This window comes from Aptenodytes patagonicus, chromosome 4, assembly GCF_965638725.1.
Source record: "Aptenodytes patagonicus chromosome 4, bAptPat1.pri.cur, whole genome shotgun sequence".
Classification (NCBI taxonomy): Eukaryota; Metazoa; Chordata; class Aves; order Sphenisciformes; family Spheniscidae; genus Aptenodytes; species Aptenodytes patagonicus.
This window is the reverse complement of record NC_134952.1, coordinates 66,591,411-66,617,983: the sequence shown is the minus strand read 5'-3', so window position 1 is coordinate 66,617,983 and position 26,573 is coordinate 66,591,411. Positions and strand designations below refer to the sequence as shown.

At 42.2% G+C, this 26,573-nt stretch overlaps 1 protein-coding gene across 3 annotated transcripts; it reads left to right on the top strand.

The window, feature by feature from the left end:
* Positions 1-1,984: 1,984 nt before the first annotated feature.
* Positions 1,985-26,573, top strand: KLHL8 (kelch like family member 8). 3 transcript variants are annotated; one of them, XM_076337043.1, is made up of 10 exons: positions 1,985-2,036; positions 11,333-11,588; positions 14,873-15,421; positions 17,992-18,178; positions 18,867-19,010; positions 20,182-20,293; positions 22,406-22,574; positions 23,167-23,326; positions 24,334-24,535; positions 24,978-26,573. In XM_076337043.1, the coding sequence occupies exons 2-10, from the start codon at positions 11,373-11,375 to the stop codon at positions 25,099-25,101; spliced, it is 1,863 nt and encodes a 620-aa protein (XP_076193158.1). In that variant the 5' UTR covers positions 1,985-2,036; positions 11,333-11,372; the 3' UTR covers positions 25,102-26,573. The 3 variants fall into 3 exon arrangements, with proteins under 3 accessions (XP_076193158.1, XP_076193156.1, XP_076193157.1); XM_076337041.1 differs by having other exon boundaries at positions 1,995-2,036; positions 11,266-11,588; XM_076337042.1 differs by lacking the exon at positions 1,985-2,036 and adding an exon at positions 11,129-11,167 and having other exon boundaries at positions 11,266-11,588.

Here is a 26,573-nt window from a genome sequence, read left to right as displayed (position 1 = left end):
CAAATAGCAGTGTTATTTAGTTGGACATTTTTGCCTTTAAAAACTCCAAAATAAATGTGCATCTCCTCCTAAACATAGTACATGTTGTGTGGAACTGTAAACTTCCAGCCACTCATTCTCAGATAAGCATGGATTTATAAAACACCTTCCTGCTTTTCAGCAGAATTGTGTTGTATTCAGGAAAAAAGGAAATCCTAGAATTATTATGCACATCTATAGAGGTGAACTTGGCATGCAGCATGAGAGTCCAGCTTTCAACTCTGCAGTATGTAACTGGAAAAACTATCGAGCTATTTAGCTGTGGGGCTGGAGGCCAAGGGCATTTTCAGTTGGCTAGCTGTGCTTGCTTTTGTGCAAGGCAGTTACTTAAGAAGACTCCGTACTTCCCAGGGCATGTATTTCTTTAATAAGGTCTTTCTTTGATTCTAACAGCCTGTTAAACATTCCTAGCCAACTCTTTTCAAGTTCTCAAGTCAAGCTTTAAGCAAAATGGGACCAAGACTTATCCTTAGTGCTCCACAGGCAGAGAGAGGCACTACGAACAAAGAGACTGAAACAAACCTGGGGAGAAGTGTGTAATGGGGAAACGTATTCCTGCACTGAAGGGGGTGTATGGTAGCACTGTGTGAGACATGTATGTATCTACTGTATGGGCCAGAGCTGGTGGACAGGTGGGGAGGAAGGAGCTGGTATAGTCTTTTCCCCTCTCTCCTAGATCCTTCTCTCTCTGAACTCATGGAGAGCAGTTCCTCCAAAATCCGAAGCGAGATCACTCTGATCTGTATTGCCTAAGAGATTGCACTAGTTCAGATTTTGGGGGCACAGGGAGATGGTATTTCTTCAGAATTGTTCTGCCTGCCTCTGCTTCCCACTGAAGGGCAGCTTTTTTACGTGCCAAGAGGAAAGGAGATAAGCTTTGGTACGCGGCATTGAACCAGAAAAGGGAAACACAGTAATGGGAGAATAGCAAGCCAACAGACTCATTGTCACTGTGAATCTGTCCTGGGATGGATGCCTAGCATGTGCTCCAGCAGCACTCATGTGCCTTTATTCACATGCAAATTTTGTTTTTTTTAAATTTGCCTGGAAGATATGTTTTTCACAGAAATCACTCTCTAATGGAAAGAAAATAGTCAAAGACCAGCTATAGCAAGAAGAGTAACTATTCTCATATGCCGTTTGATAAACGAGTGGAGCTGGCACAGAAGGATTAGCCACCCTGCACAGCCATCAGCTCTTGCCGACCTCTGTTGTTCTCCTCTCTCCGCGAGGATGAAGTAAAGCACAGCCAGAGCAACTCACATCAGCAACACTGCATCAAAGCCCGCCCTTGGAGCAGCAGCAGCTGCTGCTTTGTGCAGTCACCGTAAACTGCCTGTGCTAAAATAAACTCTGCTGCTGGCCCACTGTTAAATAGCGATGGAGCGCACCTTCCTGTTTTTACTGCGCAGCCTGCCTTCTCCCCTTTTCTTCCAGCACGTCATTTCACACCAGCAAAACCCTCACGTGCAGCTGCCTCCCCTCAACGTGTCGCTTTGCCTGTGTTTCTTAAAAGGCGGCCCTGGAACTACAGGTGCTGTAGCACACCGAGCCCTTCCAGCACAACGCTCCTGCCCCGTCAGGTACAGCACGGTTCCGGTGAAACACCAAGAAAAGTAAAAAATGCAGTATCAGCTCAGACACGGACCAAACCCTTCCTTCTCCTAACGGGGTTCTTGGGGGGGTGCGGGGGGGCGGGAAGAGAAGCGCTGGGTTTTCGTAACGTCACAGGCCCAAGGTGGACGGAGCATTAAATCGAAGAGCCTTGCCGGAGCGGGGTGCATAACGGAGACCTCGTCACGTAGGGCCGGCGGAGCCCCGCAGCCGCCCGCCTCCCCCGCACGAGGCAGCGGGCCGCGGCCCCAACGGCCGCCCCACCCTCCCCGGCGCGGCGCATGCGCCCCGGCCCGCCGCCCTGCCCCGCGCGGGCGCGCGTCCCCCTCCCCTCCGCCGAACCCCGGTTCTCCGCGGCGGCGGCGGCAGCAGCAGCAGCGCAGGTGAGCGGGGCGGCCACCGGGAGGGAACCGAGACTCTCGTCCCAGCCGGCGGGGCCGCCCTCCCCTTCCGCCGCAGCGGGAGGGCTGCACCCCACTCCCGGCCCCTTCCCCCGCGGCCGCGCTCCTGCTGCCGCCCCTCGCCGTCGTACCGCGCTCGTCCTCGGTCAGGGCCCACCGCCGCCATCCTGGGTTGCTCTGCCTTTATGTAACTCGCCCCCCTCCCCTCAGGTGTAAAGGGAAGCGGTCCTGCTTGCTTTGGCGCGAAGGGTCGGTCGGGATGGTTTTTCCTCCTCCTTGCAGCCCCCCCCCCGTCCATCCTTACCCCTGAAACGCCCCTGTCGCCTCACAGCGCGCCGCCAGCCGGAGGGTAGGGCAGCCCGGACCCCGCTCCTGTGAGGCACTCCTTCGGCCGCGGGGCGGGGGGATGGTAACGGGCCCGGCTGCCTTGCATTGCAAACGCTTATTGCCACGACCGGCTTCAGAGACCCAAACCGAGCGTGGATTTCTTGTAAGTTAACCTAGAATTGCTGCAAATTACCCAGGGCTGGATTACGCCCTTTGCAAGAGCATGCGGGGGTGGCAGGCTGCCTGGGCTAGCCTCTCCTCGGCATCAGTGGGCTTATTCTTTGGGAGGCACCCCTGGAGTCCTGTGCTCACAGAGCTCTTAGTTGCCATACGATTCAAGCACAGAGACAAAAACATGCAAATAAACTGAGCTGGGAGTCCACGTGTTTCAAGACGTTGCATGTAATTCACTACCATGGAGGCTGCAGCCCAAGAAACTAGCACCCTAATCAGCTTACTATTGACATATGTAATGGATAACAAGTAAAGTCACTTCAGTTACCCCAAACCAAATATTTCTTGTGTTAAAAAAACAGCAAGAAATTACCTGTTGCTACTGGGGAGAGCCTCAGGAGTTCCTAGCCTCTCCTTCCTTCTCAAATAAATGAGAATTTTAGATACCACAACTCCACCAGCTCTTTATATTGCCTCCGTGAGTTTCCTTCCTGCTTCCACCTTTCCATCTCCACTCAAGCCGATTGCTTACTGGCTGCTGGGAAGTATCAGTTAATCAAGCTCTTATCCCTAAGGGGTGTGGAGGTAGTTCACAAACCATGTAGGGCCTCCTAGTTCATAGATCTGCGTTTCCTCCTTTGCCTAGTCATTCCTATGTATTCTGCAGTAGTAAAAGTTATAAAACTGAGAGATACCCATCTTTCTGTGCCTGTTGCAAAGGCTTCTGGAAGTATAATCAAGAAACAATTCACGCATGGGTGACTATGGAAAAGTGCCACAGCAGGTAAAATAGCTCATCAAATGTTAACAAGCTAAAACTGCAACAGGTGCATCACATATGGCTTTGATTGCTTGTAATGAAGGTTAAGCTGCAAAAGGTTCAGCCACCTTCTTTAAGCAATTGGGTGTGAGGTTTTTGAGTCAGTTTGGGCTGATTCCCCTATAATCTCTGTGTGAACTCTTGTGCTATGTAAGAAGCGTGTCCACTTTGTAACGTGCCAAGATTGTACCTGTAGTTTCTGTGCAGCATGTGATTAGCAGTGTACTCATGACCTGATTTATTTTATAAACTGTTAGTGAGATGTCAGTAGCCTGGCACCCAGTTTTCTAGTTGCCCATTTATTTGTAAAAGCAAGTTTAATCATTGTGGTCACAAGAGGACACAATCATTCTGTAATTACTGCCAGTAATTTGATGCAAGGCAGCATAGTACTGTGTTAGTCAGTGTCTTAGCTCTTCCTCAGCAGGCTTCACCAAACAGATTTTGTAATAATAATTTCCTGCATCAACAGTTGTAGCTTCTTGGGTTGTGAAGCCTTTTATCTTACATTACCTCTACTCCCTTCTGATTTCAAACAGATTTTGAAGGAGCCTTGCAGCTCTGGGACAAAAGGAAGATGATACTGCTTTATGGTTTGAGCCCTTTGACTTGTGAGTGTAACGTGAGGCTGCAGCCTCAGTGAATCTCGACTCTAGATGAGAGAATATGATGATGGTTGGCAGCTAAGGCAGAGAGCCCTGAGAGGATGGGGCTGGTGGGTGTATGGGAAATGGTGTTTGGCTACAGCTCTGGGATGCTCTGGCGGGTACCATGCCTTGATTTACACGTCCAGGATAAAGGACAGCTGGCAAATGACTTAGAAATTATTTCGCTCTCCGCTAACACTTCCTAGGAAAGGCTGGACTAAACACTGCTGTGGAGACCATTAAACTATTGTAGTTTTCAGTCAGGTCCATCAGAGAAGACAATAGTCCCTCTCCTTGGTAAGGCCTGTTCTGTGTTCTTACAAATGTAAAGTACTAGTTAAAATTTTTATTACGTATCTATCAACACTTCCCTATGCTCCCAAGAATTGCACTGATCTGCAGTGTTTTTTCTTTTGTGTTCTACTTTTTGGATATTCCTAAGGTTACCTTGCATAAATAAATAACTTCTTAAGTACACCTGTATCTGCAAAGCAGAGTCTTCTTCACTGTTCTGGGGCTTCTGATGGGTTTTGGTGGTTGTTCTGAAGCAAAAGTAAATCAAGTGTAAGTAAATTGTGGCATATTAGGTTGTTTGATTATGCAAAATTGAAAAAAACTGTGAACTTGTTGCCCCATAAAGCCCAGAAGACAGTTGGCCTTTCTGGTGTTCGATGGAAACTGGGATTAGACCTCAGTAGAACTTTGCTGAGCATATTCATATATTGGATCAAAGGAAGCGGGGAAGAAGCTGTCTCAAAACAGGATTAAGGGATTGCCAGGCAGAATTATTTCCAAAATGAGATTTTATCTGACTATGCTTTTCATGCTCTGCAAAACACCTTTTCTGTCCTTTTTCTGTTGCATTTTTCCAAGAAAGAGCAGTCCTCATTCACTGTTGGTGCGTCTGCAGCACTGTGGGGGTTTTGGTTATAGAAGCAGATAAAAGATGGTGCCAACTATACGCCTTTCACTGTTTTCTGAACTACGTGTGTGACAAGTAACACAAAACAGTAATACATGTCAGTTTTTGCTACAAAAAACTTTTGAAATACTGAAAGGATGTAGAAATTTTATATTAGTGTTAGAATTTCTACAAAAGGAAGCCTGGTAGTTTTAAACAAGCTAAACCAGTTAGATGTGTGGTTTCTGAATTATTTTTTTTTCTGTTAAATTAACTTTCTGCTGAAAAGTACAGTAGGCTTAGGCTTGTAATACAGTGTGTAACTTGAACTTTCCCATACTTTCCAACCTTGTCTGATTTGACCTAATTAGCATGGGCATCTGAGCAGTTTTGCATGAGGTTTCCATAACTCCTTTGATGGAATTGGTGAATGGAGAAGGGGAGAGCACTAAGATTTTTTTACACTATTTTGTCTATCAGTTTTTTCTCCCCATGTTCCTTCTTGGTGATGCAGCTGTAACCAGACTGAACAGCAAACAGCTGCTTGTGCAGTCCCTGCCAAAGCTGCTGCTTGGCTGCAGTTTGCACTGCAGCTGCCTCCTGCCCTTCCCACTTCTCTCCCTCTGTCTCTTTCTTAGTTCTGCCAGCTGCCCTCTTTTCAAATGTTCAGGTTTTCTTAGTGCAACACAGGACAACAGCTAGACTTGTTCTGTTAGCTAGATTAAACTGGAGAAGATCTTGTCACTGCATATGCTTATCTAATCTTGTGGTCAGCAGCACCAGTGTATAATTACCTGCAGAGACTCATCAGGCTCTATATTAGACAAGTTAGTTTTACACAGCCACACGTACAAACTTACATATATTTATATGCATGCAGTCTGTGCGTACTTGAGTCACTTCCAAAACCTCTCTGCTCATAGGGCTACAAACGTTGCATTTGGAGAAGGCAAATTTGTCATCTCCTTCAATTAAAAGGCCCTTTTGTTTTCTGAGTGAGGCTAACTGCCCTTCTCTGCACAGATCGTGATGTGATTTTTGTTCATCTTGTGGGTGGGTAACCAAAATTACATACAGGATAGTTGGTGAAACTTCACCTATATCTTGATTTCTCATGGACTTCTGCCTTCTTTTTTCCAACTTCAGTACCACTGCTCATAAAGAGCATTAGATTTACGGGTATCATACTACTTCTCATCTGAACACTGCCTAGTTGCAGTTAGAGTGGGAGTCCTGGTTTTGTTTCTGTTCTGTATCACCGAAACATCTTCCTCCCTTGCGTCAGTGGAAGAACAAGGACGATCCCCTCTTTCTGGGGCACTGTCTCCCAAGGTACCTGACAGAGGGAGGAGGCCATGTACTGCAACATCTAGGTTGGCTTGTCGGCCAGGATTCCTGGGGTTTAATTTCATGACAGGGAAAAACAGAACAATGTTCATTCATGTCCTGCCACTGTCTATTGTCTTCCATTTCTTTTTGCTTCAAAATTATTTGAGGTATTTTACCTCTACTGAACATAAGTACTCTATGTGACTTAAGGAATTTTACACTTAATTCAGTTTGAGATTTAGCTAGAATGTGTGAATCAAAATCGCTTCACTTTAGGATGTTACTGTTACCTGAATTGCAGCAGATACAAGATTACGTGCTTGTGCTCTGACCTCCCATCCCTGCTTGCTTTTCTAAGTTTGATAGTGAGGAATAGCTAGGAGGGGATCTTCTGTCCCTTGCCTGAGGACCAGCACTGAGGACCAGAACACCAACTCTGGGGTCTGGAACAGCTGCACTCTGGGAACAGCAGACATCATCAATATTTCTAAATATTTAACTTGAACAAGAAAATTGCTGACCTGCTCTCAGCAAACAATGGTGAGCTATAAGCAATGTGTGGTTTGTTTTTTTTATTCAGACAGTTACTCCTTCATGGAAAGTGTCAAGCAGCTGTCTACAAGGAATAACAGATGATGTTATGAATGAGGCACTTCCTTTAGTTTCCTGAGAGTCAGTCACTTTCTGTGATGGTCACTTACTCTTAGCGTAGTCAAAATATTAGATTGTATGGAGGCTGGAAGACTTAATTGTCAAGATGAAAAGGGAGCACATGTTACTGAGGTTTTGAATGGCCATGGCAGTGTTTTGTTCGAGAAAGGAAAGACTGTGTGTGTAAGTCTGCAGCATTCACCCAATACTAAACTAACGTCAAGTAGTTGGATGTTACTGTTGCATTACTGTTGATTTGGGGAGCAAATCTGTAAAAGGCTCTTCTCTCTCAGTTTGTGGATTCTTAGTACATAATTAAAAGAGCATCATGCATGCTAACCTAAATGCTGATTAATCCTCCTAGCTAGTGGTTCTTAAACTAGTGAACTTCTATGTAATTAAAGATGTGAAAATACAACTTCTTGCTCTTTTCATATGCTATCCCTTTAAGGCTGTGCAATGACAAAACTATTTGCCATTCCACTTCAAGCTAGAAGGAGGAGTAGGTTTGGAGTTGAAATATACTGACCTTCATGACTTCTGCGTGACCTTCAGATTTCCAGAGTTCAGTATCTTGATTCAAGGGCTACTAAAACTCATTTCTGTTCCGTTTGAAATCTGAGAACAGTAAAGGCCTATAGCTAAGCATTCAGATTAGCCCAAACCAGTATTTTCTGCAAATGAAACGTCTGTTCTCTCCTTCTGTCTGGGTCGTGATAGCTTGTATCACACACTTCAATACATTATCTTAATATTGTGTTTTACATCTGTAATATTACTTCTCTTTGTGTTTAACTCTAGTAGTGCACCGTGTTGATAAGACTGGCTCTTTACAGAAGCTAAGTATGGTAGTGGCTCTTGACTTACCTTAAACCTCTGATTGTGAAAATGCCTTGATTTTTCAAATAGATGATAGAATTCCTAACAGTGCTATTTCTCAAGCCAGATACAATTAACAGCGAACTGGATATATACAGTGACCTGGCCCTCCTTCAAAGTTAGTTTTACAGCTGTCACATGGCTACAGCTGGTACTTTCCATAGTAGATGATGATTTGTTTGAAGACTCAAACTGTGAGATGCTGTAATTAAGACAAGTGGAGGATTTGTGGACAGATATCTAAAAAGATTTGAATGTTCGAGATGTATCACAGAAACAAGATGCTCCTGAATTGGTGACTTGGGGGAAGAATAAAAATCTTTTATCTAAGATATTATTATCTGGCACAAAGCCTCATCAAAATGAAACTGAAGTGTGTCAGACTATTGCTATCGGAATATTTCCTTAAGGTTATATTAAACATGTTAATTTTTAACATGTCACAGAAACTTCTTTTTACCTGAGGAGCAGTAACTGACTTGCTCTCATGTTCCCATACACTTATTTGATATTGCCATACTGGGAGCTCCCTCGTACATGTGATTCTCCTATCTATGGCTATGTGCCTGAGTAATGGCCTTGGTCTCCTCTGATGTGATTTCTAGTTTCTTCCCCTGCAATATCAAGTGTGTACTTAGTATGTACTAAATATATAAATCCAAATATGTGCTCAACTTCTTTTAGAATCATGGAATCATAGAATAGTTTGGGTTGGAAGGGACCTCTAAAGGTCTTCTAGTCCAACCCCCCTGCTGTGGGCAGGGACATCTTCAACTAGATCAGAGTTGAACTTCTTCTTCAACTAGGGCTCAGAGCCCCGTCCAGCCTGACCTTGAATGTTTCCAGGGATGGGGCATCCACCACCTCTCTGGGCAACCTAGAGGTGGTGGATGCCCACCACTTCTTTCTTACAGGTGAGGGCTCAGAGTATCTTCAAGAACTTCATTTGATATAAGCATCAGATACGGATGAAAAGCCTTGCTTAAAATCAGTTATGTTTGGCTTTTGTGTTATTGCTTAGTTTATTTAAAACATTAAAAAAGTCACCCCAACAGCACTGATTTATCTTAAGACTCATGGTTTTTGTATTGGTGTTTATGATGGCATACCCAGAATAGGTAAAATGTACACCATCAGCCTCTTTTACAGTGAGACACAGAATAGTTTTGGAAAGTATATGTGCAGTTGCAATTAAAGCATGAGGATAAATGTAGCATATATGCCAGATGGAAAAACCTTATGATCTGGGAGCTGCAAACTATCATTTAGTAGTCAGTGGCAGTTCTGTCTGAAAGCAGCATTTCTACTCGGCTGTAAAAACACTGTTAGGTGTGAGTAGCTAGGGAGCGGTGAAGTGAGAGTGTCAGTTAAGGACCAAAATAAGCAAGAGTTCCCTAGAAGTGTAGGCTAAAGACGCTGTATCTTACCTCTGAATGAATAATACATGATGCTTTTCAAAACCCTTGTACAGCATTTCAACTTCTCTCTTTTTCCTCATTTGTCTGTGTTCACTTTTGTAACTTCAGTAGGTTGCCTCTGAAGCTCTGTGTTAGCTTCGTATCTCAATGGTAATAGCGACTTCTTCAAAGGGCATGTTAAAGCAAAAGTGGAAGATTAATTTGAAGTTAAAAGAGGAGAAACAAAATATCAAGATTTTTCCTCCTAACGAACTAGGAAAACATCTTAGTATAGTAATTTGTAAAATCTGGCATAATAGAAGTTAAGTTTTCAGCAGAAAAAGGTATTCCTTGCTATAAACTATATAAATATCCCATGATCCATAATATCTTTGAGCTAGTTTGTGGTTTTGGAAGAAATAAGATATTTTAAAGGAAGAATACTTACCTTGCTTACAGCACCATTAGTGAATATTCTAGGCATGTTTGATCTTGCTTTAACCTGCCTGGCCCAGTGTAACCAACAGCCTTGTCACCGTGCAGGACATGATGCTGGCAACAACCCTGCGACCTACAGCAGAAATGAGTATGATCGCCTCAAGTCAATTCCTGCTCTTTCTCTGGTACCAATGCATGAAGAGTTGTAAATTTAGTAAGAGGCATGGATATTTTCAAAATATCCCAGAAGAAAATCAGTTCTGCTCCCAAACATGTGACTGACTGACATTTTTATTGTAGAAGACTTTTTTGTTACTTCAGTCAGTCCACTTCCTCCAACACCAGAGTCCGTGAGCAGAAATCACTGAACTACAGCAAAGCAATCATCAACTCTTAGCGTAGAATGAAGAATGAATGCATAATAAATTAACCAGAAAACATTTAAAGCAAAGCTAGCCAGTGTAAGAGAGGAACACGCTACTAAATATGTTCTCCAGAGACTTTGTCTTAAAACCTTACAAATCCATTTGCTTCCCTTGCCAAAATCTAACAGAACTCTTGCTTGTAAGCTGATTCAGTAACTCCATGCTTTCAAACAGTATTTCATTTTTTTCTTGAGGGCTTCATAATCTTCCACAAAGCATGTGGATGCTCAGCCTAAATCTCACTGAGTTGGCTTTCATGGCTTTTAAACACACAGAGCTGAAACTTAAAATATGCTACCGAACTGGAAAAAAATTTGCTCTTCCCCTACTGCTTAACTTTTTTTTGCAAATAAAAAGGTGGACTTCAAGCTTAACCTAATTGAAGCTCACAGTAGCAGGAAGAGTAAAATATTTGAGTGACAAACAGAAAAAGCCTCCTCCCCATTGTCTGTGGTATCCCTGATTTGTCTTTCAGCCCTGGGAAAGCTGTGATGTCAGGATAGCTAAGATTCCTTTAGTCCAAGCTGTATATATCTTAGACACCTTAAGTGTCTTCAGCTAAGCTGGGTAAACAGTCTAAAATAAAAGCTAGCAAGCAGGAGCAAACTTTTGTGTAACACTCATTGTCATGCTTTAAATATCAATCTGTTGGATTAATAAGGTTGCTAGACAAAAGGAAATAATTTTAATTCCAAGATTTTTCTATAAGTGTAAGTTCTTGTTCTCTAGTTCTGCAGAAGCTTTTTATATTTTGCTTACATTTGCATAAATTCACAAAACACTTAAGGATTGCTTTGGGTTTTGACAAGACCTAGGAAAGCTGAGTAATAAGTATGTACAAAATACCCATCGGGGTCAGATCAATGTCTGTGGCAGTAGTGATGAGAGATGCTATTTAGGGATCAAAGAAGCACAACTGTCTGTGGGCCATGTCCCTTCTGTTCCTCTGTCATGCACAGGAGTGAGATCAGGAATGTCGCAAGATACATCCTTGCCTTTTCTTTTTCATGTCTTTTTCAAGAAGTGTGGGCAACGTGTTCAGAAACAACGGCTTTTCCTAAAGGTACCTGCATGGGATTCTTGACTGTGGGTCTTTCCCCCCGCTTCTCCTCCCACCTTCCCCAAGTAAGATTATAGGTAGTATTTATAACATGTAATCAAAGTGTTAGGTACTAGCAGTACCTAATGTCTCATCTGCTTTTTTTTTGTGTCTTTTTAAACAGGAAGATGAACAGAACTTAACTGCATTCTAGGACTTGACTCCTGATGGGCTGGATTTTGTCTTGGCAGGAGTTCTTGAAGATTCACGCGGTGAAAGAAGAAACAGCCAATGGCTTCAGAATCCATGGTTCCAGAGCAGGCAAAACAACATCTGATAAAGGGAAAAAGGCGGCAGCAACAGCAGCAGCAGCAGCAAACTAGGTCTTCCAACAGTGATGGTGAAGATGACATCTTTGTATTTGAAGCAAATGAGGCTTGGAAGGATTTTCACAGCTCTCTTCTTCACTTCTTTGAAGCTGGAGAGCTCTGTGATGTTACACTGAAGGTGATATTGTCACACATCCATTGCATTTAACAGTCTGAAGATTAAGCTATGAATAAGTGTGCTGGAGGCTGGCTGTGCATTTGAGCAGGGGTATGGAAGCTATAGAATACCTGTTGGATCTGAGGCCTCTCTAGATATGCTTGTGGTTTTTTTCCTTATTTAGGAAGTTTACAACTGAAATGTAAACACTTAAGGTATTGACAGTCTGAGAGAGGAAGTACCTGACTTTGACCTCACCCAACTTGCCTTCTAAGCAAGTTCCCATGGTTGATCAGTATATTACTGTGCAGTTTCAGCTCGTCGTAGCCTCTTTGTTCTCACATCCCCAATTTTATCTCTATTTTTGCATTCTCTGTTGCTCTGCTAGATCTTTCCTGGCAAACAGGATTTCTGGAACAAATCTAACTTCCAGCATTCTCAAAGAAAGAAGAAAAAAACAACCCCAGACAATTATGTTCTACAGCTGATCAAAGAGTAAAGGAGGAGGAAGAAACCAGTTTTATGATTCTTGCATAGCATTGCTTTAATGCATTCTTTGTAACTCAGCTGTATATTACTTAATCCTGATCACAATAAATTTATACCTAGCATCCGTAACAGTGGTTGCCAGAACCTACAAATATTAAGTAGTGCTTAGCTAGGCATCTTAGTAGTGTAAGATAGTTATTTAAGAAAAAGAGATGAAGCATAGCTCCTATACCAAGAACAAATGACAGATGCCTTTAGGAGAAATTGTTTGCCTCCCACTTTCACTATTAGATATTAACAGGGAAAATCATTGACAGATGTGTGTCCCTGGTGCCCCCCCCCCCGCCGGTAGGCATCTCATCTTTGTAAAACACTTGGGAGACAATGGAAATCTCTGAGAGGAAGAGGGTTTCTCTCCCTTCCACCCTAGTGGACAACAGGAGTAGAATAAGCAAGAACATTTTTCTGTTCTGCTTCACAGCAGATATTAAATTGCCTGTCAGCAGGCACTAGATGCAGCAGCGGATAGGTCCAGTGGCTCATAACAGTTGAGTTAATGCTCATAGGGCACTCACTGAATGACAATACTGAAGCTGCTCCAGCATGAGAGCCATGAAACAGAACTTGCCTGAGAGCTCATCATCAGGTCTTTTTACATCTGTAATTTTAAAAGGCGTTTTGGGTAAGAAGGTTCATGTCAGAACTCTTAACAACCCTCCTCTTCCCTTTTTTTGACCTCATCCTCACCTTTCTCCCTTTCCACCCACCCTTGCAAAAAAGACAGAAAGTCTTGTTTTATAAATGTAGTTAAATGTATACTCCTGCTAGGGAAACTTGGCTTGGAAAATACACTTCACTGTGGGTGCAGTTTTTCTCCTCCCAAGTTAGGCTTGTATTAATGTTCATCTGTATTATTTGTGTGGAGCTACTTTGGTAATTTAAGAATATTAGATTGCATGACTTGGCTTCCAGTCCTCAAGTAGAGAATATAATCTATGGAGGCTAGAGCAACCTATGTACATCTTACCATAAGGCTTCCTAAATCAGTGATTTTCAAGTAACTGGTAACTATATCTTGAACTAGAATTTTCTGGAGGACTTGATTTTTCTTTCTGTAGTGCTCAGGCATTTATCATGTTTTAAGAATAATTACTTCTCTACTGAACTTTCTGCTTTTGTGCGTGACCTCTGATAGCGAGCAGTTCTGGCATTGCTGTTGTCAAACCAATTACTGATTTAACTGCTGGCTCTTAAAATATGATCGTTAATAACTGGAGGGGAACTCTGATTTTGAAATACCAAGAACATGTTAGATATTTAAAATTAAGCTGATTTGGGTAAAATAGTGAAGCCACTTAGTTAAAAAGAAAGATCTAGTTAGAGAGTGGGATGATGGGCAGAATAAAAATCTCTGAAGGTGAGAAATGGCCTAGGACCTTTCCCTGATATAGCAGACCAGCTGGTAGCATCTTTTTGCATGAGTACTATAATTAGTTGGAGTGCTGACACTGTAAACAGTCATAAACTATGGGAGCACACAGGGAGACTTCCTCTGCTCCAAAGAGTTAAAATCTGGAATTCGCCTACTGTACTGCTACTGTTATATGAACAGTTCCCTGTTAGAAGGTGGAGAGTGGCAGATACATACCATCTGCTTTTCTCCTGTTGGTTTGGTTTTTTGTTCATTTGGTAGGTCTATGAATTGTTCCTTCTGGAGTGATCTTATTAACTCACACTGAACCATCCATCTTTTCCTCTCTTTTAATCTGCGTACTCTTTCATGTGTGTCTGCTTTCTGTACTCAACTTACTGCTCACCAGACAGGTTACACTTGTGTTGATAATACACACTTTTAAAAAGGGTAGAGCAATTGTGTATTGAATCAGAGCTAGAAAAAACTCCAAATTATCTTTTATAATTTAATATCCTTTTTTTTAAAATTGCAAGACAACTCACTGTAACACCTTAATCTGAAAATGAACGTGTAATTCAAATCTGTCAGGGAAACTGGTTGCTTAACTCAGCCATCCCTTTATGTTAGTGCAGACTGCAGAATGACAAAGGCTGTTAAGAAAGCACTCCTGTAACACAAGTAGTGGATTGCTCATTTACCTTCAATATTTACATTCTCTTTTAATGTAATTGAATTCTAGAATTTTGTAAGTGAAAAGCTTGTTTTGTGCTTTCTGATCAGAATTTTGAAAAATACCTCATCTTTATGGGGAATACTCTATCTTTTGTGGCTAAACAGCTTCTAAAAACCTTGATGTGATTGGTAACTTTTAATAATCCCTGTAATAGCTGTTATTACTGCGGTTTTACTTGAATTTGCTTCTATAAACAGCATCATCAATTCTTCAAGAAGTCCAGAGGTTTAAATTAAGTAGTTTAAAAATGTCACTTTACAGTTTCCCCTCCGCCCCCGCTTAAAGTCTCTGAATACACATAAAACAAACAAGTGCCTAGCAGTCTCCTCCTGTCTCCAAGATGCATCTAGAAGATTCCTAAGGATGTTTCATTTAAAAAATAGGACACGGCTCTTAAAGAAAAGCAAGTTCAGTGCATCAGTGCTATTGCTTCCTTGTGTTATGGCTTTGCCCTACTCTGGCGGCCAAGTTACAACTCCGGTCGGCTTGGGATACATTGATCTAATGTCAGAAGTACAGAGCAAATTGAGTTAATTTGTTTGCACAAAATACAGTAGCTCAATGCATATTGAGTTCAGAATTCTTATTTCAGCTTAACTGTCCATCCTTTCATAGCTGAAACTGACGTTCCAGTAAAAGATTGGGTTGGTTTTTTTTCTTTTTTTTCAGGTTGGTTCAAAGCTTATCTCCTGCCACAAACTGGTGCTAGCTTGTGTTATACCTTACTTCAGAGCCATGTTTCTTTCGGAAATGGCTGAAGCCAAGCAGACGTTGATCGAGATCAGGGACTTCGATGGCGATGCAATAGAAGACCTAGTGAAGTTTGTGTACTCCTCCCGGCTTACTCTGACGGTGGATAACGTCCAGCCTCTCTTGTACGCTGCTTGCATTCTTCAGGTGGAACTGGTAGCAAAGGCGTGCTGTGAATACATGAAGCTGCACTTCCATCCCTCCAACTGCCTGGCAGTCAGGGCATTTGCAGAGAGTCACAACCGCATTGACTTGATGGACATGGCCGATCAGTATGCTTGCGAACATTTTACAGAAGTGGTAGAGTGTGAAGACTTTGTGAGCGTGTCACCACAGCACCTCCATAAACTCCTGTCCTCCAGTGACCTGAATATTGAAAATGAAAAGCAAGTTTACAACGCTGCTATCAAGTGGCTGCTAGCCAATCCACAGCATCATGCTACGTGGCTGGATGAAATACTTGCGCAGGTAGGGCAGACCGAGGCGCTGGGTGCCTGACTCATCACTGGTTTGGTTGTATAATCAACTGTTTGTATTTGGGTAGGTCTCAAGATGAAAATGTTCTTAGCAGTTGGTGCCTCATCTGGTATTCACAGTTGTGAGTTGACAGTGGAAAAGCAGGTTAGATCTCTTGACTATCAGGAAGAATTCATATTCTCCAGTTTCTGTAGAGAGAAGAGTACTCACTTTATGCTCATGGCTGGGGGGGTGGGGAGCCGACAAAAAGCTGCACCTGTGTTAGAGCAGAAGCTTCTTACATTTAAACATAGTGGAGAACATAAAGCCATCACTTCACTTGGTTTGATACTACTACAGCTTGAAATGCTTACTTCCCTTACTGGTAAGTATTTGTACTTAACAAAGGAGAGCAAAGCTGTTGAGGTTTTTTTACATGGCTAGGAAAGTAAAACTGTAACGGAGATGTGTCACATCAAGTCGTGCTACTTCTAGAATGTTCTGTATATTTAATTAACAAAAGACCAAGATACGTTAGCCCTACGAGCAGGCTAGGAAACATATGCTAGACCCTTTAATGCTCACTAGACTAGCACTGCTGGTTACCTGTAGGATCTGAAAGGAGTTTGCAGTTTAATCATCTAGACTTGATGCGAGTCCACTGCTTCTGAAAGAAACACATTGAGGTATCAAAAGATCACTCAGCTGAACTTATTTAAACACCCATTGGACCTCCTCCGGTCAAAGCGTTAGGTACTTCAGTTATTCAACTCCATATGTGCTGGTTATGGGAGTTTAGAATACAGTATTTGAGACAGGTATGGAGAACCTGTGCTGGGAAGGAGGGGGGTACATGCCATGCGCTGCAAAATGCCTTATGTATCTTAGCAGGCAGAATCAACTGTGCTGTTTCAGTTGTCACTGAGCTCCAACTTGAATATTTTGCATTTGGCAGAACTGCTAATATTGGCGTCGTGTGAGTAACGAGAGGTCCACTAACATGCTGCTGTCATTGTCTTCATGCATCATTTTTCACGTTTCCTGGTAAAAGACCACAAAAAAAAACTTCTTTAGTACACTATAATTAAATTTACAGGCAATATAATTTGAGATTTAAAAAAAAAAAACCCTAGATTTATTTTTGTTGCCCAGTTGTGCTAGCAGATGAAATTAACAGCTTTATTCTATTCACAGAAACCAGAGTCTAGAACGAAGCAATGAAAAAGTAAACCCCTTCCTGTAAATATGGGTTATTTGCCAGAGTACATGGAGCCATCAGTTGATTTGGACATTATTGGTAGCAGAAAACATGACTGGGCTTCTTGACAGTTATTATCCACATCATAATCAGCCTTATGGATTTCACTGTTAGAATGAGGTTCTGAATTTGTCAGCCTTGAGTTCTTACTGCATCACTAACCTCATGAGTCTATTAGCAGGGCTACGGTGGTGCTTTTAATCAGCCTACAATAAGCCGGGCCAAAGTAAAGGAAGAAGTGGGACTGAAAGCAAGTGGGTAAGGAAGAACTGCTAGAGACACCTGCTTACTTGACAACAGGCACGCTTGTCAGCCATATAACAGCACCATCCTGCTGCTCTGAGAAGCACTGGAGATAATGGACTTCTCCTTCACCATTGCTGCTGAGCTAACTGGGAGCTGCTTGACAGCATTGACTCCAAACCTTAGGAAATCAGACGGTGGTTTACTTCAGTTCCCCCCTGCTAACACCTGTCCTACTTTTGCGCCTGATCATACTTCATATTCCTCACTGTTTCTCTCACAAGGACAAATGAAAGGTTTGCTGAAATAAATGACTGTGGGCAGGAGGACATTTCAAGGCAGTCTTGGAGAGGCTGACCTTATTTCAGATCTGCCCTGTCACTGGAGATTGCTCTGGGCAGTGACTGCCTGTAGCCTCACCCAGAAAGAGCCTTCCATTCCTCAGCCTGGTCGCCAGCTCTCTTCTGGGCAACCACAGGAAGGATTTGGGAAAGGAAACAATTAGCTCTCAACTGTTTGTTGGTTGTTGTTTTTTTTTTTTTTAATGCTGTAGTTTGTCAAGTCCACACTAGAGAAAGGTGTTACTGCACTAGCAGTACTTCCTTAATAGACACTTAGTTCATGCTGACAGTGTTTCCTTTTTGACTTGCCACCCAAAGAAAATGAACCATTCTAGCAAGAGCCCTCTTAAGCTCGCAGGGCAATGAGCTGAAAATTCATGCCTTCAGCAGACTAACCTGACACAGGCTGTCCTGGTAAAGTCACAGATGCTGCCTGCATCACATCGGGCAGACACAGTTTGCAGTACAGGCAGCAGCACTTCTTCCTCTGCTCAGCCTGGGCCAAGGGACAGTTCTCCACTGCTGCTTAAATGCAAATGGTTGTAGCAAACATTTGTCACTAAAAAGAACTGTTCATATCGCTGTTATTCTGGAAGAAAAATACAAAAGCCGCTCTTTTTAGTGAAGAGTGCGGGGCTGGCAGCTGGCTCAGAAGCTACCATCTGTTATGCGTGCGTCACTGTAAATGGTGAGACTCAGTCAGTTCAGCCAGTTACTCCAACTGTGTTCATTTCTGTCAGGTACGGCTGCCTCTCTTGCCCATTTGTTTCCTTATGGGTGTTGTGGCAAAGGAAGAGATTGTCAAGCAGAATCTAAAATGTAGGGATTTGCTGGATGAAGCAAGAAACTACCACCTTCACCTGAGCAGCAGGGCAGTGCCAGACTTTGAGTACTCCATTCGCACAACACCAAGGAAGCAGACTGCTGGTAATTAAATGTGTGTCTGATTATCCAGTAGGGAGTGATGTGGACAAAAGGCAGCACATCTGTGCAGGGTTAGATAGCTTGGTATAAATGGTTGTTAATGACTTAATGCAAAATTGGGAAAGCCATTGTGTACCTCTCTGGTAATTAGGTAATGTGCTGCATTTTCCTAGCAGAACTTTAGCAGTCATTTTCTTTCTTTAAAGCATTATTTATTTATCCTGATTGGCTCTAACTGTATTAAAGCTAGAACTGTTAGGTATGTTACGACGAGGCAGTATGCCTAAAGCTATATCGAAAACAGTGGACACTTGATCTTTTGGTGCGAGAAGGTTGAGCTAACTTTTAAACTCTTTGGTTAACCTACACCAAAAGCGAGTGATGAATATTAGACTGCAAATCCTAATTTTTACGTTGTTATATTTAACAAACAATCTGTTTATCTCCCTAAGCAAAATCACAAAAAGCATATTTAAAATATGCATTGTTTTTGCAAGAGCATAGATAGTTAATTGCCATAGCAGCATGCCAAGCAAAGGCCAAAATCCAGCATCCAATTACGCAGGGCAATGACCGTGCCCCCTTGAAGTGAAATACGACTTCTCCAACATAATTTTCAGTTCACTCTACTATACAACTTTATCCCCCATCTTCCTGCTAGTTTTCTGGAAACCCATTTTATCTTCTTCAGGTGTGCTGTTCTGTGTCGGTGGTAGAGGTGGATCAGGTGACCCATTTCGCAGCATTGAATGTTACTCTATCAGTAAGAACAACTGGTTCTTCGGCCCTGAAATGAACAGCAGGAGAAGGCACGTGGGTGTGATCTCTGTGGGAGGTCAGTAACCCTATTCAAAAGGCACTTGTTTGCTCCTTTTGCTGGAATTGGTACTTTCACTAAATAAATCTGTCTTGCAATGGCTTAACTGTTGGATATTCTTCAATTTAGTAAAGCTTTTCCCCATGAAGGGGTTTTTGATTCTGAAACAATCTGAGAGCATGCTTACTGAAAAGACATTACTGCGAACTGAGAGAGTTGGGGTTGTTCAGCCTGGAGAAGGCTCTGGGGAGACCTTATTGCAGCCTTTCAATATATAAAGAGGGCTTACAAGAAAGATAGGGACAGACTTTTTAGTAGGGCCTGTTGAGCTAGGACAAGGGGTAGATTCAGACCAGATATAAGGAAGAAATTTTTTATGCTGAGGGTGGTGAAACACTGGCACAGGTTGCCCAGAGAGGTGGTGGATGCCCCATCCCTGGAAACATTCCAGGTCAGGTTGGACGGGGCTCTGAGCAACCTGATCTAGTTGAAGATGTCCCTGCCCACGGCAGGGGGGTTGGACTAGATGACCTTCAGAGGTCCCTTCCAACCCAAACTATTCTATGATTCTATGAACAGTATATAGCCTCTTGCCTTAATAGGTGATTTAATTTTTAAAAAATCAATTATAAAGAAATGGCCTTACACAGCAGTCACCCAGAATTTGCTAGTACTCATACTAGCTCTCTTCATACTTAAATCCGTACAGGCAAGTCACTAAGACCATAACTCTTCCAAGAGCAGACCTACCTTTATTTTTAGGTCTCCCATCTTCTGAAACCAGGTCCGTGCAGTCCAGAGCAGCTTAGCACCCATGATGCAACTTTTCCTTGTACACGGTAGCCCCTGTGTTGCTGCAGCAGAACAGAAATCTTTTTTTCCCCATAGAAAATCTGGAGAGACTGATGTAAGTGTCCAAAACTGCAGTACTCAGGTTATGGGAAGATTTTTTTGTCTACGTATCTCAAGCTTTCTATAAAAGTCCATGTTAGAACAGATCTCTGGTTGAGTACAGCATATGAAAATTATAAAGTCCATACTTATTAAAATCCTGATATTGAAAAGATCTGAAAGCTTTAACCTTTCTGTATTTGAGCTTTTTGTCTCCATGTAGGCAGGGATATTACATAAATGAAAACTGAAATGTTGCCAAGCAATCTCTGTATCGGAAGATGTGTATGTGTTTCAGGTAAAGTGTATGCAGTAGGTGGACATGATGGAAATGAACACTTAGGAAGCATGGAAGTATTTGATCCTCTCACAAACAAGTGGATGATGAAGGCATCAATGAACACGAAGAGGTACATGTCCCGTGATCCAAAATTTTAAGTCCTAAGCCTGTGATACATGATTTCTTGCTGATGCTGAAAAACATTATGTCTTTCCTGCCTTTATTTGGGTTTCCAAACTGTGCTATTTTTAGGAATTTTTTTTCCTATTTTGGGGCTTTATGCTATCAAACACCTTTATTTACTAGCTGTAAAGCAAACACAAATCTGCATCACATACTTGCATACATCACATATTTGCACAAACACAAAGTTGTGCGTAACATACTGTAAGTATTTCAGTGCAAAACTGCATAATCCCTCTCTCTAGGGAGAGGCCCTGGCTAGTAACATTGGTTATGTTTATGCTTTGGCTTTCTTTTGTTGCTCTATTATCCTTTTCTTTTTTTCTTTTGAAGGGGGGCAGGGCTGGCTTCTGGAGCAGAGAGCTCTTCTGCTCCAGCTGTGCTTACATTCTGATATCTAGGGCCTTTCTACTATGCCCAGTAAAGAACTTGAAACTGATTAACTGGTTCTGTGGGTTTTTTGCTCTTTTTAAGAATGAGCAAGGTAACTGCCAGCAGAACATGCACAGTGAAATACTTCATGCCCAGGAAACCAATAGCTGCTTATGGTTTTGCCACAAAAGGCTGGAAGCACTAAAACACTGAAAGTCAGATGGAGGATTTTTCTTGCCTTTTGACATTTAAGATTCTTTTAAGGAGCTACTGCACTCACAGATCTGTAATTTTTTGTTTCTGCTGTCATTTAAATCAACCTCCTTAATTCTACATTCCATTTTGTTATTTGTTGTTTCTGAAAGCATTATGTACAAGTAGGAGTAAAATACTGAGCATGGCTAAGTCCTAAAGCTATTCATAGCTGCGACCTAATCAAAGTAGAAGACCCAAACTCCTAGAAATGCCTTCTTGCTCCTCTTCCTCCCTCCTGCCACCACCCCAGGGCATATTCTCGGCACACATCAGCCCTAGATTTGTGTGACATTTCTTACTCAGTACCTTGGTAAATGAAGGGGCTGCTGTGCCTTGGCTACACTCCACTCCTCCCATTCATGGAGGTGGTGTCGGAATACTTAGTTGAGAAAAAACTGCCACCATTGATGGTGTCTACGTTATCTGCTGAGGCAATTTAAGATAAGCCCAGGATATTGCCACAATGTTTGTTCTGTAGAAAGATTGTGCCTCCCTTGCTCCTGCCTAGGTATCTGTGAACCTGCCCTCTGTGTAATGAGACAAGAAAGTTTTCAGTGAAATGGTAAATCACCTATCTTGGTAGTTAAAGCAGAAACTTAACACTTACATTCTAGACCATACTTTTCATTTTGTAGTACTGATCGTACTCTCATATTAGTAGATTCAGTAGAAAAAAAAATCTGACAACTATTTTAACACAGACTTAATAGAAAATAACAGAATGGAAAAAATTGCAATTAAATCTTGCTAGAGTTCAGTCATCTAATATCCAGCACAGGTTTGCCTTTTAATATGTATTAATATCACCCCCCAAAAAATCATTCCCAAATTGTAGCAGCAGCTATACCAACAAAGTTAAAACCAGCAGGTTTTGGTTCTCCATCAGATTCAATAAAACAAGATAGGAGGTGTAAGATTCAGTACTGAGACAGAGAAATCAAATAACTAAGACAATCTCATGTATCGAAGCATGTAAGTAGAGGACTTGGGCCTTAGGTGACATTCAGTCAAAACAGTATTCCATGACCCCCTGCCTTTATTTTTTTTTTTCATTTTTTAAACAGGAGCTTTGCCTTTTTGCAGTCTAAAAATATTCTAGCTGCAACAGTCCTGTTCGTGGATCACACAATAACATACAGCTGCCTGGGAAGGCTGAGGTGAAGTTAAGATAAAACTCTAGAGCCCCTCTAATGGGAGGCTGCAAACATACAAGAGACTTTCAGGATAAAGCCGCAAGACTGACACAGGTGTGCAGAGGGCCAGCCACAGTTACTGGTCATTATTTATTATAATCTTCACTTTTTAAGTTTTCATTACTTTTTTCCCATAGTTTGAAACAGGTGCCAGTCAGGTAACATTGCACTTGATGTGTCTTTCCCATTCCCTTTCCTTAAGGATTTGCACTGAGGTATTGATCCTATGGTTTTCTTAGGAGGGGAATCGCTCTTGCCTCCCTTGGTGGCCCCATTTACGCAATAGGAGGTTTAGATGACAACACTTGCTTCAGCGATGTGGAAAGATACGACATTGATTCTGATCGATGGAGTGCAGTCGCCCCAATGAACACTCCCAGGGGAGGAGTCGGCTCCGTAGCCCTTGTGGTAAGTGGCTGTTTCCTCCCAAGTCGGGGCCAACTGAGGAACCGACCTGCTTTTCAAATCTGCTTTTACAAGGCAGAACACAAGATTTTAAACAAAATGCAGCTGGTGGGTCTGAGCACCTCAGGTCATCAAAATCCTATGGAACCGTGTAAGAGCTGAGGATATTTAGGATAATGCTCATATCAAATTAAACTACGCTCCCTGCTCCCAGTACCTCAAGTACTGTTGAAACAAGTACCAGGACCCTTTTAACAACATCAGGCTAATGCTTCATGTCTCACTCAGAAGGCTCTGGTTTTCATGGTTACTATGTTTAAAGGTGCTGAATGCACCCACACTTTAATCCCCCTGTCGCCATGTATACGCTGCAAAATATCTGCAGCACTACATAACTTTTTCACTTCTTTAATTGGAAGATAGTGTTTACAAGTTGTTAGATAATTAAGTCTGTTGTTGGAATTCTTAAATAAAAGTAAGTAATTAGGACTGTATGGATATACCCTGTTTTCCTATAATTTTAACATTGCTTATGAAAAGCTGAGTAAACACATATACATTACAAATAATCTTTCTCTATACAACTGTTTTCCAGAACCATGTTTATGCTGTGGGTGGCAATGACGGTGTAGCATCTCTTTCCAGTGTGGAGAAATATGATCCCCATTTGGATAAGTGGATAGAAGTGAAAGAGATGGGTCAGCGAAGAGCTGGCAATGGTGTCAGCGAGCTCCACGGCTGCTTGTACGTTGTCGGTGAGTAGGGATGTGGCATTTTGTAGTGCTGTTTCTGCCAAATACTGGCATTTTGGAAGAGGCTGTTGTTGCTACAGGAACTGGGGAACAGATAGACCTGAGCTGTACTTTGTGTTCTTTGGCAGGAGAAGAAAGCAAGCACAACCAGGGCACGCTTAAACAAAGGTGTGTTAGTGAGGAAGTAAAAAGCAGTTCCTAACCCACATTTCAGGAGGGCTCTACTGTTCAGGACAATATGTCTATATAGAAAATCCTCTCGAGACTCACTAATCTTGAGTTTCCCTTTAGGAAAATGATTCTTAAGTTCACACACTTTTAAAGCACCCTAATTCTATTCTGAGTGTAGACAACAGTAGCTTTTTTGCACAGTGATTACAGTTATTCCACAGCCTGTTGTCCGAGGCCTGTCTTGTTCTGCTCTGCCTTGCATTTACCCACTTTCCTGAGGGAGGAAGATGCCAGGTAGGTATGCCGTAGTGATAGTTGCAGAGCTCTGCCTTGTTTATTATCATAAAAGTGATTAAAAAAGTTTTGAGTAAAATGCTCCTCTGACAGCTGCCCCAGCAAGGGGAATGCATCACTGAAGTCTTACTTGAGGATGTTTTTTTCCTACTCAATTATTGAGCAATGCTGTAATTTGAAAACACCGCAAGAGTGTGTTTTGCTTAAGCCAGAATAAGATGAGGACCATCCTTTTACTGGTCTTAGGTTTTTTCTATTCCAAATTAGAAGCTGTTTCATTATAACTATGTGTAAGATGAATTCAAGGAGAAAAATAATAGAAATACCTCTCCTTGCAACTTGAGTAGAAGAAAACTGTCACTCTTGGTGATGCTTGTACAGTGGCAGGAGGGAGAGCTGTTAGATTAATTTTTAGGAGCTTGTAAAATTCCTGTAAAGAAATAGAGCTAGCCCACTGAATGCTGAGAGTAGCCTGATAATGCCAGTCCTGGATATCACCAGCACTAGAAGTGGCTAAAAACTGATAATGTGATGATTTTTTGCAGGTGGCTTTGATGACAACTCTCCACTGAGCTCAGTGGAACGGTTTGACCCACGCAGTAACAAATGGGAATATGTAGCAGAGCTTACAACTCCAAGGGGTGGCGTTGGCATAGCAACACTGATGGGTAAAATTTTTGCAGTGGGAGGTCATAATGGCAATGCGTACCTGAATACAGTGGAAGCATTTGATCCCATAGTGAATAGGTAATGTAAAATCTTTTATTTGGCTTAATAAGACAATGAAATCTGCCTATATGAAAACACAATATAATAGAAATAGTGTGCAGCAGGAGTCTATCTGTTGGTTCCTGGTAATAATTGAGTAATATCCGTGACTGCGATGCAGGAGTGCTGCTTATGCCACTCGGTTCTTCTTGTAAATATATAAGCACTTCCTCCTCCCCCTCCTCTCCATCCCTTGTCCTCTTCCCTTCATTCAATAAGAATCTACATTCTTCTGGTTGTTTCAATCTGATTTTGCAATAAATTTATCAGAGAAATAACAAGAATAAGCTAGCGGGGTGTATTTTTGTGCAAAGTAAACAGCTAGGCTGTATAACAATTTCAGACACAAAAGAAATACTTTCAAGTTGCTCAGAAAGGACAGGAACTTACTTTTCTTTTTTTCCTCTACCATCTTCTTTAGGTGGGAACTCGTCGGCTCTGTGTCACACTGCAGGGCAGGGGCGGGCGTGGCTGTGTGCTCTTGTCCCAGCAGCCAGATCCGGGATGTGGGCCAAGGATCCAGCAACGTTGTTGACTGCATGTGAGCTCTGCTGCCTCCTCCAAATTCCCGAAGAATGATAGTAGGGAGGCACTGCAGAGCTTTTAAACACCGTGTTTTGTATGGTAGGTTAAGAAATAAAAACAATACATTTTCTTTGTGAAAATGTTACCTTCTGCAACTGTAAAGCTTTTGGTGGCTTTCTATCAATAGTCATACAGAAAAGCCTGTGAAAACATGGAATAAAAGTGTGACTCACAGGAGAAAACCTGCCAAGAGCTGCAATCATCCGATTTTTGACAAGTTGTAATTTCAGAATCATTTGACACAGCTGTTGCAGGGACTCATCATTGAACTGTGAACCAGGCGTGGGGTGAGGAGAGAGAGCAGCAGTTACTACTGCTGAGCCTGACCCAACAGCCCTGCTACATGTTTTCTGGATGACTCGAGTGCCATTTAATGTAACTTATTTTCAGGAATGTAGTCTTAAACATTTCCTAATTGTACAAGAGCTCTGTAACACAAAGCGTCTCAAGTTTTAGAAGGTAACGACATTCCTGTTGCACACTAAGATAACTGGAGTAGAGAAGTTCAGTGTCCACCTCCCAAGGGACTGCTGGCAGACAGGTACTCAGCCTGAAACCTGTCTTTCAAAGTACTTTCTCAAGCTAATACACTTGTTAGAAAGCTGAAAAGGTTCTTGACCTGAGTTTAGCCACTGGAATTCTCAAGTCTTCAATAAAATTTGTAGTAACTATCCCCCCCCCCCAAAGGCAAGTTTCTGTGGAGAGAACATTCCTGAAGTAACCAGTGTAATTTGTCCTACTTTGAGATGATAGTGTGTGAAAATGTAGGCTTCGGTGGCGTCTGAATCACCATTTTTATACAAAATGGAAACACATCATAATAAAAGTTGCAGTACTCTGTAAAGACCTTTAAATGCAACTCTAGGAGATGACATCTCCGATTTCAGTATCCAGTGGCAACTCTATGGTAATTCTAGAGGTATTGGCTCTTTTAAGGTAGTTAAGCAAGGAAGATCTAGCCTCAAAAGAGGTAGATGACTTAAAGCTTACATAGACCAAAGAGAATCAGCAACAAAAAGAGTTGGAAATAAACCAGTACTTACATTAAAAACTGAAATAGGAACTTGACAGTGTTGTGTACAAAGGCGGCGTCTTACGCAGTCAGAAACCCTGAATTCCGAGTAAAGTCCAGCTGGAAAGACTGCAGATTCTCGTTCCTGCATCACCTTGAACAAACCAACTGACAATCCTTTGTGACCAAAGTTTCACGCTACCAGGTTGTTCCAGGTGACCAGGGAGAACAGCAAACTTCTCTGCATTCAGTACCAGGGAAGAGGCAGGACAGTACGAGCATAAGGCACAGCCATGTTTTGCTGTTCAATTACCATCATTTAGCTTTTCTGTTTGAAATGGCTTGCACTTTGGTAGCACCCAGGGACAAAGTGAACGGTACTGTAAATAATGAAACATTGCAATAAAACATTTGTACTTC

Excerpts from the sequence above, each read along its gene's own strand:
- KLHL8 (XM_076337043.1), top strand. The coding sequence starts at position 11,373 with ATGGCTTCAGAATCCATGGTTCCAGAGCAGGCAAAACAACATCTGATA. Across the intron at positions 15,422-17,991 it reads TGGATGAAATACTTGCGCAG|GTACGGCTGCCTCTCTTGCC; the intron begins GTAGGGCAGACC and ends CATTTCTGTCAG. Across the intron at positions 23,327-24,333 it reads CGGCTGCTTGTACGTTGTCG|GTGGCTTTGATGACAACTCT; the intron begins GTGAGTAGGGAT and ends GATTTTTTGCAG.